This window comes from Malus domestica, chromosome 09, assembly GCF_042453785.1.
Source record: "Malus domestica chromosome 09, GDT2T_hap1".
Classification (NCBI taxonomy): domain Eukaryota; kingdom Viridiplantae; phylum Streptophyta; class Magnoliopsida; order Rosales; family Rosaceae; genus Malus; species Malus domestica.
This window is the reverse complement of record NC_091669.1, coordinates 9291219-9306665: the sequence shown is the minus strand read 5'-3', so window position 1 is coordinate 9306665 and position 15447 is coordinate 9291219. Positions and strand designations below refer to the sequence as shown.

The 15447-nt window shown below is 33.8% G+C and overlaps 1 protein-coding gene across 1 annotated transcript; it reads right to left on the bottom strand.

The window, feature by feature from the left end:
• Positions 1 to 6591: 6591 nt before the first annotated feature.
• LOC114822284 (uncharacterized) lies at positions 6592 to 14301 on the bottom strand. Its single transcript, XM_070804341.1, has 7 exons — positions 14154 to 14301; positions 9456 to 9899; positions 9053 to 9339; positions 8759 to 8950; positions 7975 to 8246; positions 7812 to 7884; positions 6592 to 7284 (listed from the first exon to the last, which is right to left on the bottom strand). Exons 1-7 carry the CDS (start codon positions 14299 to 14301, stop codon positions 6592 to 6594), a joined length of 2109 nt encoding a protein of 702 aa, XP_070660442.1.
• Between the last annotated feature and the right edge of the window lie 1146 nt (positions 14302 to 15447).

The following is a 15447-nucleotide window of genomic DNA, read 5'->3' as shown; positions in this document are numbered from 1 at the left end:
TAGTTGTTTAGAATGAATTCCTTATTAATAAAAGAGATGACCTTGCATTGGCTATCATTTGTATTGCCAATTAATTTGTTTTAAAAGACATAATAGGATTTTTGCCACGTATGCCTTGGCATGTTAAGCCAAATCTACGTAGGCTCCATAACCATAACTCTAAAGCTGTAGAGTCCAAAGTTTCCATACTTTGGACTAATTTTGGGGGCTGAGAGAACGCGGAGTCGTCGCAGTCATTAAGCGGATCGCTCTCCAGTCTCTATGGCTGGCTATGCTCTGGGCCAGCTCCTGGAATGCTGAGTTTGAATCATACAATTTAAGACTAGATAGTGAGTCTATTTTTCTTATTTTCCCCATTTAGTTTGCACACAGCTGGCCTCCCAGATGGAAATATAGCATTGCAACTTTGTCCCACATATTTACGTCAATATTTTCATTTTTTTAGACAATAAATTCATATAAATTATGAGGAGAGAAATTCGAACTTGAGTGCATGTGTAACACATTACTTTAGCCAACATGACGAAGCACGTGTCTGCATAATACGTCAACATTTTCCATTTGGTTTTATTGGTCTTACTTAGCAAAGAACACTAAGGAAGATAGTATACACCACGCTCCTTGACGGTTAAGTTCTTTGATCGATGGATGCTTGGCTGCTTATCTAATGTTTCATTCATTTAGTGAATGTCATAAACCAGAGTACAATAGAATTCTCGAGAATACTATATATATATATATATATATATATATATATATATAAAGCTATGAGCACGCCCCCTTCAATCCTCAATTTATTGGTTCATATTATCCATTAAAATACAGTGGAATTCTCGAAAATACTATATAAAGTTATGAACGCATCGGCCACTCCTTTTTTCCCATTTTCATGCGCATGCTTCCTTTTCCTCAACATTCATGTGAGTTTGGTTTAGGCGAGCGCACTTGGTCAATGCTCCCTGTGATTAACCACTGCAATTAATTAAAGAACAAGGATAAATTAACCAAAACGCATTGCATGTGCATGCATGGAGTCATCCCATCCCAATCACAAATTAGCCAGATTGAGTGCCCATGGTTTCCTCTTGGAACCACCGTTAGTTACTGTAATATTTTCTTTTACCTTTTTTTGTAATGGTATACGTTATGAACGGTTGTATCACTACTACAATATATGCTATCACCGTCGGAGCAAAAACCGACGAGAAATCCGATTTCTGTCGGAAATTTGGCAAAAATCCGACATAAAACAATGTAATGTCGCATTATCAAAGCGACACTATTGCTAGCGTCACGAAAGGGCTTTAGCGTCGGTTTCTTGGCTTAAACCGCCACTAAACAGTGTCAACACTAAAATTCACGTCGGTTTAAAGCGACGTATACGTACACGTTACGTCGCTTTAAGGCGACGTTCATTAGCAATTTAATTGTAAAATATCCATCCTACTGTCGCTTTTAAGCGACACCGAAATAAAATTAAATCAATTTAACATCCCATAAACCGACGTCATATAACAATTAAATAAATATAATATGCAAACTAATAACGGTCTTAACCGACACCACCTTTGTTAATAATAATAAAAAAAAACCAACAAACTGCATTCGTCTTCAATTAATTGTAACAGAAAAAATTTATATAATTATAATAATAAATTCCAAGGCCAAAATAAACATTAATGAAAATAATTAACAAGAAAAATAGTGCCAAAATACACAAATATTGTACATCTAACGTTCCACTTAATATACAAAAACTCATCCGTCATAACAACTACTAAATTCGACATTACAAACATAGCATAAAAAAACAAAAAAGATAGAACGATTAAAGTGTCATATTTAGCCGACAAGAAAGCGAACCAAATAAACTATTGAACCGAATTTGCGCCTAAATGTGGCACATATCCTTCTCGTCCTTGAGGTCCTATATCTGATGCCAACATCCTCGACAAGTCCACATCAGATCCAACACCCGCAAGCATTTCAGCAAACCCCCCAGCTGGAAATTCAGGACAAGGAGCAACCATCTCAGGTCGATATACTGGCACTTGATAGGGAGGCTGCTGCATGTAAGGCATGGAAGGCTGCTGCATGTATGTCGTGGGCTGCATAGGCATTAGATACATAGGATACGGAGGTTGCTGATTATGGCAAGCATACGGATATGCAGGGGGTGGCTAACTTTGACCCGACTATTGAGGAGGAGGAGGCTGACTCTGGCCTGACTATTGGGTTCCTAGGCTATACGATGGTTGTGGTTGTGGCTGAAATCTTTGGAAAAGCCACGCAAACATCTTACTTTGCTTGTTCTCTAGGTCCGAAATCCGTTTATTGTTATTTTCGTCCCTCAATTTCAACTCATTATTTTGAGTCATCAGCAATGCCATTGCACTGTTAGATGACCTCTTGGAGGGAATTGATGTTGAAGATGAAGAAGACGCATAGGACACCATATCAGGAGTCACCCCATGACCGTATCCTCTGACTCTATTATACCTCTTAGGACCCATTGTATCAACATACACTCGGGTCCTAAGATCTTCATTATCCTCTTGCCCCAACTGAATCAAAGTTTGCATATTGCTCTCCATTGTTGCCTTGCATTACAATTTTTAAAAATAAAAATTCAATCGTAAAACAGAAAAATAAGCTATAGATAATAAAAAATTAATAACAATGAAATACTAACACAGTAAAATAAATTACCCCTGTACGCTCCGATGTTTCATCAATCCAAGTTTCATTTTTTTGTGTATGACATTCACGAAAAAAGGTTACAGGATCGGCTTCTTTCCCATGCTTCTTTTGCTTTACCAAAAATAAAATTTCACACAAAAAATTTTAAGCAAACCTCATTAAAATTAAAATTTATAACAACTATAGAATATTTAAAATAACATTTCTTCAAATTGTACAATCCATACATATTCTTGTCGCTTTCTTGCAAAAGATTTTGTACCAGTAGTATGGTTCATTGTTTTCCTTTGCCGATTAATCTTGTTTTTTTTCAGCAACCTCCTGAAAATAAAAATAAAAAATTTATTAGACAAATTTATAGTTATAATGAAATAAATTACATAACGATTACCTTTGTTTTATCTCCACTCCAGTATGCCAATAAATTACCCCACTGGGTAGGATTCACATCAGGAGGAGGCTGGCGACACTCCTCTGCTGCTCTCTCGGTATAATACTTTTTTTAACTTATTTCTAAACTCTTTATGTGCATGCTTAGCAACCTTAAGCGTCATAAAGCGGATCAAGGGCATTTTTGGTATATCTGCATCTTCAAAAACAATATTTCCCTACATCCATAAAAAAAAAAAAAAAATCAACCAAGTCAAATATTATAACAATCATTGAATTATTCTTTTATTTTCTAGTAAAAATAAAAATATCTATACCTTAATTCCATTCCAGAAAGCTTCCTTATCTACATCGTTAATCTTACGCCAATGCTTTGCCAATGGGAGATTTCTGTGGTCTCTAACCTCCGATGCCACATATTTTGAAAATGCACTAGAATTATCACTAATGCATTTTCCGGACATATCAAACGAACAAAGCTGTTTCGTCCATTTGGGAACTGAGGGTCCTCACCTCCGTTGAGATGTTCCTTGTTCATACAAAAACCACAATTAAAACACACCAAAAAAGTAGGAAACAAATGTAAATTTTCAGTTTAAGCATAATAGTAGAATAAACACACCAAAAAAAAAAACGAAACTAATAATAGTATGGAAAAATAACCAGCTTCGACCTCCTCCTCTTCCACAGGAAGTTCCTCATAACGTTGATAATCACTACTACTATCCATAGCAAAAGTAAAGGAATCACGGAAGAAATGCGGAATAAAGAAGATGGAAAAGGAGAGGGAGTGAAATGAGAGAATGAAAAGGAAACACACGGAAATAGGTCGTAGAAACTTAAATATGCAAAAAAAAAACTTAGCGTCGAATTATGCAAACATTACGTCGCTTAAAACCGACACAACCTCTGACACACTTTTGACTACAAGGATACTGGCGTCGAAATAGGGTCATATTGCGTTGGTTAAAATCGACGTTATTCTGACAGATTTGCCTAGCGTCAAAATAGAACACAATTGCGTCAGTTTTAACCGACGTTCTTCTGACAGACAGTCATTGCAGTGGCCTCGGAATTGGACATGCGAATGAACCGAGGCATCGAAATAATAAATGGTTGCGTCGGTTTAAACCAACGCCACTACTTATTATTTTGACTCAACCATTTATTATTTCGATGCCTCGGTTCATTCGCACGTCCAATACGACCCTAATTCTTCCAATCCATTTCCCTGTGCAAAAAAAAACCGGGAAAATTCCAGCCCAACATAAAAAAATAGAGTTTAACTAAAAAAAAAAAATGGAAACGAGGAGAAAAAAAAAATTTAACCCAAAATTAAAAAATAAGCAGTTATGTTATTTCATATAATATTTTAATAAATAAAATTTAACTTATACATAATACTTAATAAAAAACATAAATATAATTTTATGATCATTTTGATATAGATGCCTTAAATTTGAATTTTTTAATCAAACATCTATAACTTTTAAACTTTTGATCAAACATTCTTCTGTTAATTTTTAATTAAAAATATGATTTTTATTGTAAATAATTGACCAACTAGTTCATAAAATAGTATGATAAATATTCTAAAATCACCACAAACTTCCTATCTTATCTTATCATAATTCGTTTAAAATGAATTTTTCTTATGCAAATAATTTGTTGTATTAAATTATAAAAACATATAAACATCATATCAACATACAATTATGAAATATAACATGCACAAATATTAAATATAACGTACCAATTTGTATTAATCTGGGTATGTATTAGTATTTTGGTACGTTATGCAATTTTTTATTTAGTACGTACCAAGTTATTAGTACGTTGTATTATCCTTATTTTGGTACGTACAAAACTTATGGTACGTTATGGTACATATAAAAAATCATCAAAATCGGAGTTAAAATAATCGTTAAATCGTGATTTTTCGTTAATAACCGTCGAATAAGTTTTTCCCGTTACTTTATCTCAGAATTTTTTTTTTTTGCAATTTTTGGCGTATGCGATCTCGAATTATATACAAACATGTTTGACGGTTGGATCGTTGAAATTAGTTTCAGAGTTAACGTATTCCATCAAAACGATAGATTCACTAACACTTAAAGAGTTTATTCATACTTTCATTAAGTATAACATAAGATTTTGTGATATCCACTAGTGTAAATATTTCAAATTGAAGATCGCATTCAATCACTGTATTCATATAGGGTGAAGGAGTGTACATATAAAAAACCATCAAAATCGGAGTTAAAATAACCGTTAAATCGTGACTTTTCGTTAATAACCGTCGAATAAGTTTTTTCCAGTTACTTTATCTCAGATTGGTTTTTTTTTTTTGCAATTTTTGGCGTATGCGATCTCGAATTATATACAAACATGTTTGACGGTTGGATCGTTGAAATTAGTTTCGTAGAATTCGTATTCCATCAAAACGATATATTTACTAACACTTAAAGAGTTTATTCATACTTTCATTAAGTATAACATAAGATTTTGTGATATCCACTAGTGTAAATATTTCAAATTGAAGATCGCATTCATTCACTGTATTTATATAGGGTGAAGGAGTGTACATATAAAAAATCATCAAAATCGGAGTTAAAATAATCGTTAAATCGTGATTTTTCGTTAATAACCGTCGAATAAGTTTTTCCCGTTACTTTATCTCAGAATGTTTGTTTTTTGCAATTTTTGGCGTATGCGATCTCGAATTATATACAAACATGTTTGACGGTTGGATTGTTGAAATTAGTTTCGTAGAATTCGTATTCCATCAAAACGATATATTCACTAACACTAAAAGAGTTTATTCATAATTTCATTAAGTATAACATAAGATTTTGTGGTATCCACTAGTGTAAATATTTCAAATTGAAGATCGATCGTTTTTAGGGGTATAAAATTGTTAAATAAAAGAATTTAATATATATATATATATATATATATATAATTATTATAGTTTTTAGAAGTATAAAATTGTTAAATAAAAAGAAAAATAGTGTAATTAACAACTCAAAAATTTTGTGAACTGTAAATAAGAAAAAATAATCATCCTTTTTTCGCATTAATACATATAATTCACAACAGGTTTTTACCTTGCGTCGAAATAGACTGACATTGCGTAGAAATAGGCTAACACTGCGTCGGATCAAACCGACGTAACATGACAGTCTGTGTCGAAATAAGCTTTCATTGAGTCGAAATAATCTGAGGTTGGTCGGTTAAAACTGACGCCAACCGAATGAAAAAAACCGGGAAAAGTGCCGCCCAAAATATTTCAATTAAACCGACGCAGATGACATATGCCGTCGGTTAAAAGCGACATGAAACAAGCTAAAAAACAAAAAAGTATAACCCAATATTAAAAAAAAAAAAAGTTTTAACTTATATATAATACTTAATAAAAAATAGAAATATAATTTTATAATAAGATATCATAACATACGAAATGAAAGATAGTATAATTAATACATAAAATAATTAACATATTTATTCTCCGTCATCATCTGTTAGCTCATCGTCGACATTGGCATGATTAACGAACTCGATAGGCAACGCTAATGAGTCAAGAAAAGGAGTCTCTTCCACGCCAACCCTTGTATGAAAATTTTCATTATCAAGAATTTGATCATCCAAGTTCGGTATGGCATAATCATCAATAGCATCACTATCCTCTAGTACGTCAAACAAATCCCTCGGCTGGGTTCGAACAACTACGTGCCAATCTTTTTCAATTGTGTCATCCACATAAAATGCTTGTAATGCTTGTGATGCTAGTATGAAAGGATCCTCTTTAAATCCCAATTGATTGAAATTCACCATAGTAAATCCATATTGATCGGTCTTCATTCCTCGTGGACTTTCACTATTAACCCATTCGCACTTAAATAACATCACAGCTCGACCCCTATCTCCTGCCTCAGTAGGACCACAATATTTAACCTCGAACATATCTACAACTCTACCATAACAATTCACTTGCCCAATTGCTCCAGGAACATTTACAGGTACAAAGACACCACAATTTTGATTCTTATGCTTATCATCCATTGATTTTATATGAAATCTAAACCCATGAACAATGTGACTTTTATATCTACTCACAACCCTTCTAGGATAATTAGCTAGCCAATGCAAGTCTTGAGATATCAACATGTCATTAGCATGATAGCTTGAATTCATCTGTAATAAGTATGAAGATAAAAATTGACAGAATAACTATAACATGTTATAATTAAAATGCAAAACAATAAATAAATAATGTGATTGTTATATCAACTCACATGTTGCTTGAACCATTTTGGAAATTCTTTCTTGCTTAGCTCCTTGTCGCATAGTTAACCTTTCTCGACGATGTTTAGTTTTCAAGAATTCCTCATGTTGGCTACACAATTATGTCCAAATTTAGATAATTAATTTTTCAAAGTTAAGAAAATCAATAAAACATTAAGACATATGATTAAACGTTCTTACGTTCTAAATGGGTTCACTTCATCACAATTATTTAGAATGTATCTATGGCACTGATTAAGAACATTTAGATCGAGCTCCACATGTTCTCCTGAACCTATATAATATCATTTGGAGTCAAAAATTGATAACCCACGAGACACTCCACGTCCAACACCATATTCATTTCGGCCTCTACGGGTACGACGAGACTCGACACCTCTAAAATACATGGAATAGAAGGACAAGCACTCATCCACCAAATATGCTTCAGCAATAGAACCTTCAGGATGACCCTTATTACGAACATAGCGCTTGAACGTTTGCAAATACCTATAATTATAAACGAAACACAAACAATTATAATTATAAATTAGAGTTATGATTACAATTGTAAAAAATTTATAAAAATTTATTAATTACCGTTCAATTGGATACATCCATCTATAGGGAACAGGCCCTGCAAAAGCTGCTTCATCTGCCAAGTGAACTGGAAGGTGCACCATTATATCAAAAAATGTAGGAGGAAATATTTTTTCAAGTTGACATAATGTCAAGGCAATTCTTGAACTCAGTTCCTTGAATCCTTCCTTAGACTCCTTACTACACAACTGTCTGAAAATTGCACTCAACTCTAATAATATCATAGTAACAGTTTTAGGCAAAACCAGGCGTATTGCAAACGGGAGTAACTGCTGCATTAAAACATGACAATCATGACTTTTCAACCCACGTATTTTTTGTTCATTCATGTGCACACATCGCGATAAATTTGATGAATATCCATCGGGGACCCGAATAGTAGACAACACATTGCAAAACGCAATTTTTTCTTCTCTTTTCAACGTGAACAAAGCTGGAGGTAGAAATGTTCTATTTCCTTCTCTACATGGGTGTTGACTGCGTCTTATGTTCAAGACTTCAAGATCTGCACGTGCAGCCAATCCATCTTTAGACTTTTCTATACCTAGCAATGTTCCCACCACACTGTCACATATATTCTTCTCGATATGCATAACATCAAGATTGTGTCTAATCAACAGATGTTTCCAATAAGGTAGTTCATAAAAAATAGATTTCTTCTTCCACTGACTGTTACCACTTGTACTGCTCGAAGTTCTTTTTCTGCGTTGCCCAACTAAAGCATTTTTCTTTGGTTTTCCAAAAGTAAATCTCAATGTACAAAGTTCTTCGAGACATTGTAAACCAGTCCACTGCCTTTGTGCACTACGATGCTTTCGACGACCATTAAAAACTGTGGTTTGCCTTCGAAACCTATGATTATCTTCAAGAAAGCGTCGATGCCCCATATAACAAATTTTACGACTCGCCGGCAAGTAAATAGATTCTTTATCATGCATGCAATGTGGACAGGCTTTATAGCCATGTGTACTCCATCCTGACAACATTCCATAAGCCGGAAAATCACTTATAGTCCATAAGACAGCAGCCTTCATCGTAAAACTTTGGTTGGAATACCATTATAAGTTGGAGTGCCCACCTCCCACAACTCATTCAACTCGTCAATCAGTGGATGCATGTATACATCAATCTCTTTACCAGGACTGCGCGGTCCTAGTATTAAAAGAGACAACAACAAATTTGGTTGCTTCATGCACATCCAAGGCGGCAAATTGTAAACAGAAAGCACCACAGGCCATGTGCTATGGTCATTCCTCATTTTTCCAAAAGGATTAAATCCATCACTGGCCAACCCTAATCGAACATTTTGAATTTTTGACGCAAAATCCGGATATAAATTATCCAAATGCTTCCATGCTGAAGAATCTGAAGGATGTCTCATAAACTCATCTTTAGGACATTCAATTGCATGCCACCTCATATGTTTAGCCGTATGCTTCGACATAAAAAATCGTTGCAATTGTGGTTTTAAAGGAAAATACCACATAACCTTAGCTGTGATCTTTTTTCTCGACCTATCCGCTGTGTTGGTAATTTTATATCTTGATTCACCACAAACCGAGCACACGTCAAATCCGAAGTATCTTTCCAATAGATCATGCAATCATTGGGGCATGCATCAATTTTCACATACGTCAGACCCAAGTCAATTATAAGTTTTTTTGCCTTATAACAAGATTCAGGCAAATAATCCCCTTCAGGCAACATTCTTTTAATTAACTCCAGTAAAGTTGTGAAGATCTCGTCTGGCATTCGCGATAAACACTTGATCTGATACAGTCTTACAACTGCTTCTAATTTCTTAAACTCCTTACACCCTGGCCACAAATCTTGATATGCCTCTTCAAGCAACCTAAAAAAAGTCTCCACCTCTTCTGGACGCCCTTCCCTAATAGACGGTTCAGTAAACGGCCCAACACCTTCTTCTGTTAATGGTTGGACAAATACATCATTAAAAAAGTCATGCATGCCAATCACCTCATCTCCTGTTTCTTATTCTCCAATTGACACATTTTGCTCTCCAATGTTTTGCTCGCCATGATGTCGCCAGCAAGCATTTTTATAATCTTTATCCATATCATGCAATATGAGATGTTCAATAATAGTGTTCCTAACAAAAGTATATCAATTACAACATCTTTTGCAAGGACATCTAAACTTATTAGGACCAACACCATTTGCAACTGCTTGCAAGGACATCTAAACTTATCAGGACCAACACCATTTGCAACTGCTTGATCCAAAAACAAATTAATTCCAGCTGTATACGCTTCAAAATTTCGCGGTATCGTCAACCAACTCTTGTCCATGTTTTACCAGTTTACGAGGGTAAAATATTATGCTGACAGTGACACTAAGATGCCTACAATCTTGCAATCCCTATCATGTAGGCATAACTATTAGAATTTTTAATTTCTATCTTTCAACCCTCGAACTCTATCACGATTGCAATCTTTTAATTTTCAACACCTATTATAGTGAAAAAAAAATTAAAATAACAACAAAAAGTTATCAAAATTATGCTCATCTAATCCATTCTAGTAAATAACAATAAATTAAAATAACAATTATAGTGCAAAAGTTATATTTAATATTGTTAATTTAACATAAATGCTTATAAATATTATTCATTCCATTTTCTCATAACAATTCAAATTGTAAAAAAAAATTAATTTAACATAATATATTCTTATATTACTAAAAATGATAAGTTTATGTTATATTAATATTGTTAATTTAACATAAATGATTATAAATATTATTCATTTCATTTTCTCATAACCATTCAAATTGCAAAAAAAATTAATTTTACATAATATATTTTTATATTACTAAATATTATAAGTTTATGTTATATTTAATATTGTTAATTTAACATAAAAGCTTATAAATATTATTCATTCCATTTTCTCATAAAAATTCAAATTGCAAAAAAGAAATTATTTAACATAATATATTCTTATATTACTAAATATTATAAGTTTATGTTATGTTTAATATTTTTAATTTAACATAAATGCTTATAAATATTATTCATTCCATTTTCTCATAACAATTCAAATTGCTAAAAAAAAAAATTAATTTAACATAATATATTCTTATATTACTAAATATTATAATTTTATGTTATATTTAATATTTTTAATTTAACATAGATTCTTATAAATATTATTCATTCCATTTTCTCATAACAATTCAAATTATTCCCATCTAATCCATTCTAGTAAATAACAACAAAAAATTATCAAAATAACAACAAATTAAAATAACAATTAGAGTGCAAAAAAAATTAATTTAACATAATATATTCTTATATTACTCAATATTATAAGTTTATGTTATATTTAATATTGTTAATTTAACATAAATGGTTATAAATATTATTCATTCCATTTTCTCATAACAATTCAAATTATTCTCATCTAATCCATTCTAGTAAATAACAACAAAAAAATTATCAAAATAACAACAAATTAAAATACCAATTAGAGTGCAAAAAAAATTAATTTAACATAATATATTCTTAAATTACTCAATATTATAAGTTTATGTTATATTTAATGTTGTTAATTTAACATAAATGCTTATAAATAATATTCATTCCATTTTCTCATAACAATTCAAGTGACAAAATTAATTAATTCGCCTAAATATTAATTAATTTAACAAAAATAGTAGAAATTTATCTAACTACTTAAATTACAATTTTTAAATAAATAAACTTGTGTATTATACAATTTAAAAATTAAGGAATTTAGTGATAGAAACCTGAATTATAGAAGAATTCCGTCTTCGATCAATTCTTTATGTACTCAACCAACTCAAATAAATTCCCTACAAAAATAAATTGTATCAAAAAATTAAACATAAGAGAAGAAAATAAAAATATTACAAGCAAGAAAAACTTACCGTTGTGAAGAATGAACTTGCAAGAACTCGGGAAGGTGAAAGAGAAGAAGAAATAATAATGGTGAAAGAGAGAACCAGAAGGCTTTGTAAATCGTGAGAATGAGATAAATGCAAGAGAAGAAGAAGAAAACACGGGGGAGGGTATATAAAGACCATCAATCTGTCGCTTACAACCGACACCGGGTTTCAAAATATTTTAAAAAATAAAATATATGTCGCTCAGAACCGATGCAGAAATTAAAATATATAAAAACAACAATTAGTGTCTCTTCTATATGCGACACCCATACTTTATGTCGCTTAAAAACGACACTGTTTTATTTAAAGTGACGCCAGTATTTAAAATTATTAAAATGTGTGTCGGTTATAAGCGACATTAAATGTTTACGTCGGTTTAAAAGCGACGCAGGCTTTGTAAATCCGACGTCATATTTAGTGGGTGTCGCAACTCTCTTATGCGTCACTATATTATATTAAACCAACGCAACAACTGACACTATAAGGCCCTTTTGTAGTAGTGTACGTACTTTTTAAAGTTAAAATTGAGAGTTTCGAATTCTAAATCTCTAGTTTACTCCTATTATTTCTCCACTCACCTTTCACACTGGTCTAACTTGGGTGGTTGTAGATGATTTAGTTAGGTGATGAATTAGAATTCGTAATTATTAATTAAGCTTTAGATTGTAACTTTATGGAGGAATTGGTTGGTTGATGCTTGACCTATTGAGCTGCTACGGTAAATGCAGCCAACTGTGTGAACTTCACAATAAAGACTATTCCCATGTCCAAAGAGTCTCAACTGCCTACAGATACATCACAGACTTTTCCTTTCTCGAACGCATCAAAGGCCAATGATGATTGTCTCAACCAGACTAGTTGACTGTGTCAAAGCCTCTCATATTAAAGGGTCTAACTATCAGGACGACGCTACTTATCCGACACATGTTATAAAAGAGCAGGAGTAACTGTATTTGGTCTCATTCAATTTCACGTTGGTTTCATACATTTGAGTCTGATGCCCTAAACAAATGATTGTCGCACAAAACAACCACTTCAACATATACTCACAAAATTCTAACGTGTAATTAAGATATACTCATCAGATACATGTCTGTTATATATGGTCCACTAATCGCTTTTTGAAAACCTAAGAAGAATTATTTATGTGAATTGTAGTATTTATTGGGAGTTTGTGGTCCTATAGTGTCCATGTATCGGACTAGTAAGTTGCAACTCACATAGTTTCTTCTTTAAAGGTCAAGACTTAAGTGCTTAATTAGGTTAGTTGAGGACCTGTGGCCTTTGTTTTCAGTTGAGGTATGCTAATCGTGCCCTTAAATTCGAATCCCTTGTTTGCCTGGCTTCATCGGTGCTACAAATTTGTCGGCATATTTGTGTCATAATATCAATAAAAATCCCCGTCTTTGGCTGTTGGGAAAAACTTAGAGTACACACTCTAACACAATTGTTGAAGAGACAACACAAGTAAACAAATTACTTGTATATTACACACACAAAATATCACAACACTCACAAGGATACAACTTTAGAAGCAATGACACTCACTCACTTTCTAGAGACACACTCTAGATCACTCACACTCCTACAAGACTATTCTTGCTTCTCACTCTCACTTGGTTGCCTACTACTACTACTTGATTTCTTGTTGGTTGATTTTTTAGCAACACACACACACACACACCTATTTATAGGTGTGGTTTTTCCGACTACACTTGCCCACCGCCTTTGGGCTTTGCATGGCAGCCACACAATTGTTATAATAGCTAGACAATTCTAGCTTGTTCCCACCGACACACTCATGCTAGAAGATTCTAGCATATGCATGTTTTCTCCTTTGTTTCTTCATCATGGGCCATTCCTTATTATTTAGGCTGGTGTTGTACTTTTAACATTCCCCCTCAACACCAGCTCATTCTTTCACCCATGTTGAGTTGACGACGAAGCTTTTTCTTGCACACCCATTTGCATGATATGGGTTTCACATCTCTTTGCTTTGGCACTGGATTCCAAGCTTGATTTAGCTCCGCTGCAGTGACCTCTTCTCCCAACTTTGAGCCACTTAGGTTCAGCTCCTTCTTCTTCTATGGCTACATTGGCGTATTTAGGATTTGGCTTCTTGATTCTTGTTGACCTCCTTAGTTGTGATTGTGGAGTTGATATTTCCACTTCACTAGGTCTATCTTCTTCTGGTTGTTGTTATACGTCAGCTTGCCAAGGATTTTGGGGCACTGTTTGCTCAACACCATCACCATCAAGTGAATCTTTAAACTCATCTGGTCTCGACTGGATTTGAACAATTTGCTCATCCATCTTTTGCTGCAACTTATCTTTTATCTCTCTCGAATCAGGCAACCCTTCCTTTTCTGAGGACCACCAAGAAGATGCTTTATCAAACATCGCATCTCGTGATGTGTAACACCTTCTATTCGTAGGATCACAACATTTCCACCCTTTTGTTTGGCTGTCGTATCCCACAAAGATACATCGAACTGCCTTCTTGTCAAACTTGCTACGTAGGTGACTTGGAACAAATACGTAGCACACACAGCCAAATACTCGAAAGTAACTAACTGTAGGTTTCATATCCCACAGTTTTTCAAAGGGTGAGACAAATTCTAACCTTGGTTGAGGAAGCCTGTTGATCACTTAAGCTGCATTTTTCATAGCTTCTGCCCAAAACCTTCCTAGAACATTCTTGGCATGGAGCATACTTCGACATATTTCTGCAAGATGCCGGTTCTTTCTTTCCGCTACGCCATTCTGTTGTGGCATGTTAGCACATGTGAACTGGTGACGTATTCTACAATCTCTTAGATACTGGGAAAACTCATTCGAGGTATATTCTCCTCCATTATCCGTGCGTATGCAACGAATCTTCTTTCCCACTTCTCCTTCAACTGTCTCCTTAAACTCTTTAAATTTTGAAAATGTTTTAGATTTTTCTTTCATAAAGAAAACCCACACATACCTAAAGAAGTCATCAATGAATGTGACCATGTATCGCATCCCACTTATCGATGGTTGCTTGACAGGCTCGAACACATCGGAATGAACCAACTCCAACGGCTCTTTTGCTTTAAACTTTGACTCTTTGTATGGTAGTTGATGTGCTTTACCATACTGGCATCCTGCACAAACTGTGTCTGTTCTCACGTCAAGCTGAGGTAGCCCCTTAAACATTGACTTTTTCATCATCACATTTAGCTTGTGATAGCTAATGTAACCCAATCTCATGTGCCATAAATCTGTTGTCTCGTTCTTCCTTGTCTTGTCTACGTATGCAGTTTCTGCTGACAATACATAGACTGACTGCAGTCGTTGTCCCTCCATTGTTGGTGTCACTAAGATCTTAAGGTGTTGATACACATTCACATCTCGTGGACCAAACAAGACATAATTTCCCAATGACGTTAGTTGTGGCATTGAAAGCAGATTTTTCTTCATACCTGGAACATGGTAGACATTTTGAAGCGGCACATGGTTAGTGTTGTATCGGGGCTCAATTACTGTCTTACCGATGTGAGCAATAGGTAGCCTTGAGTC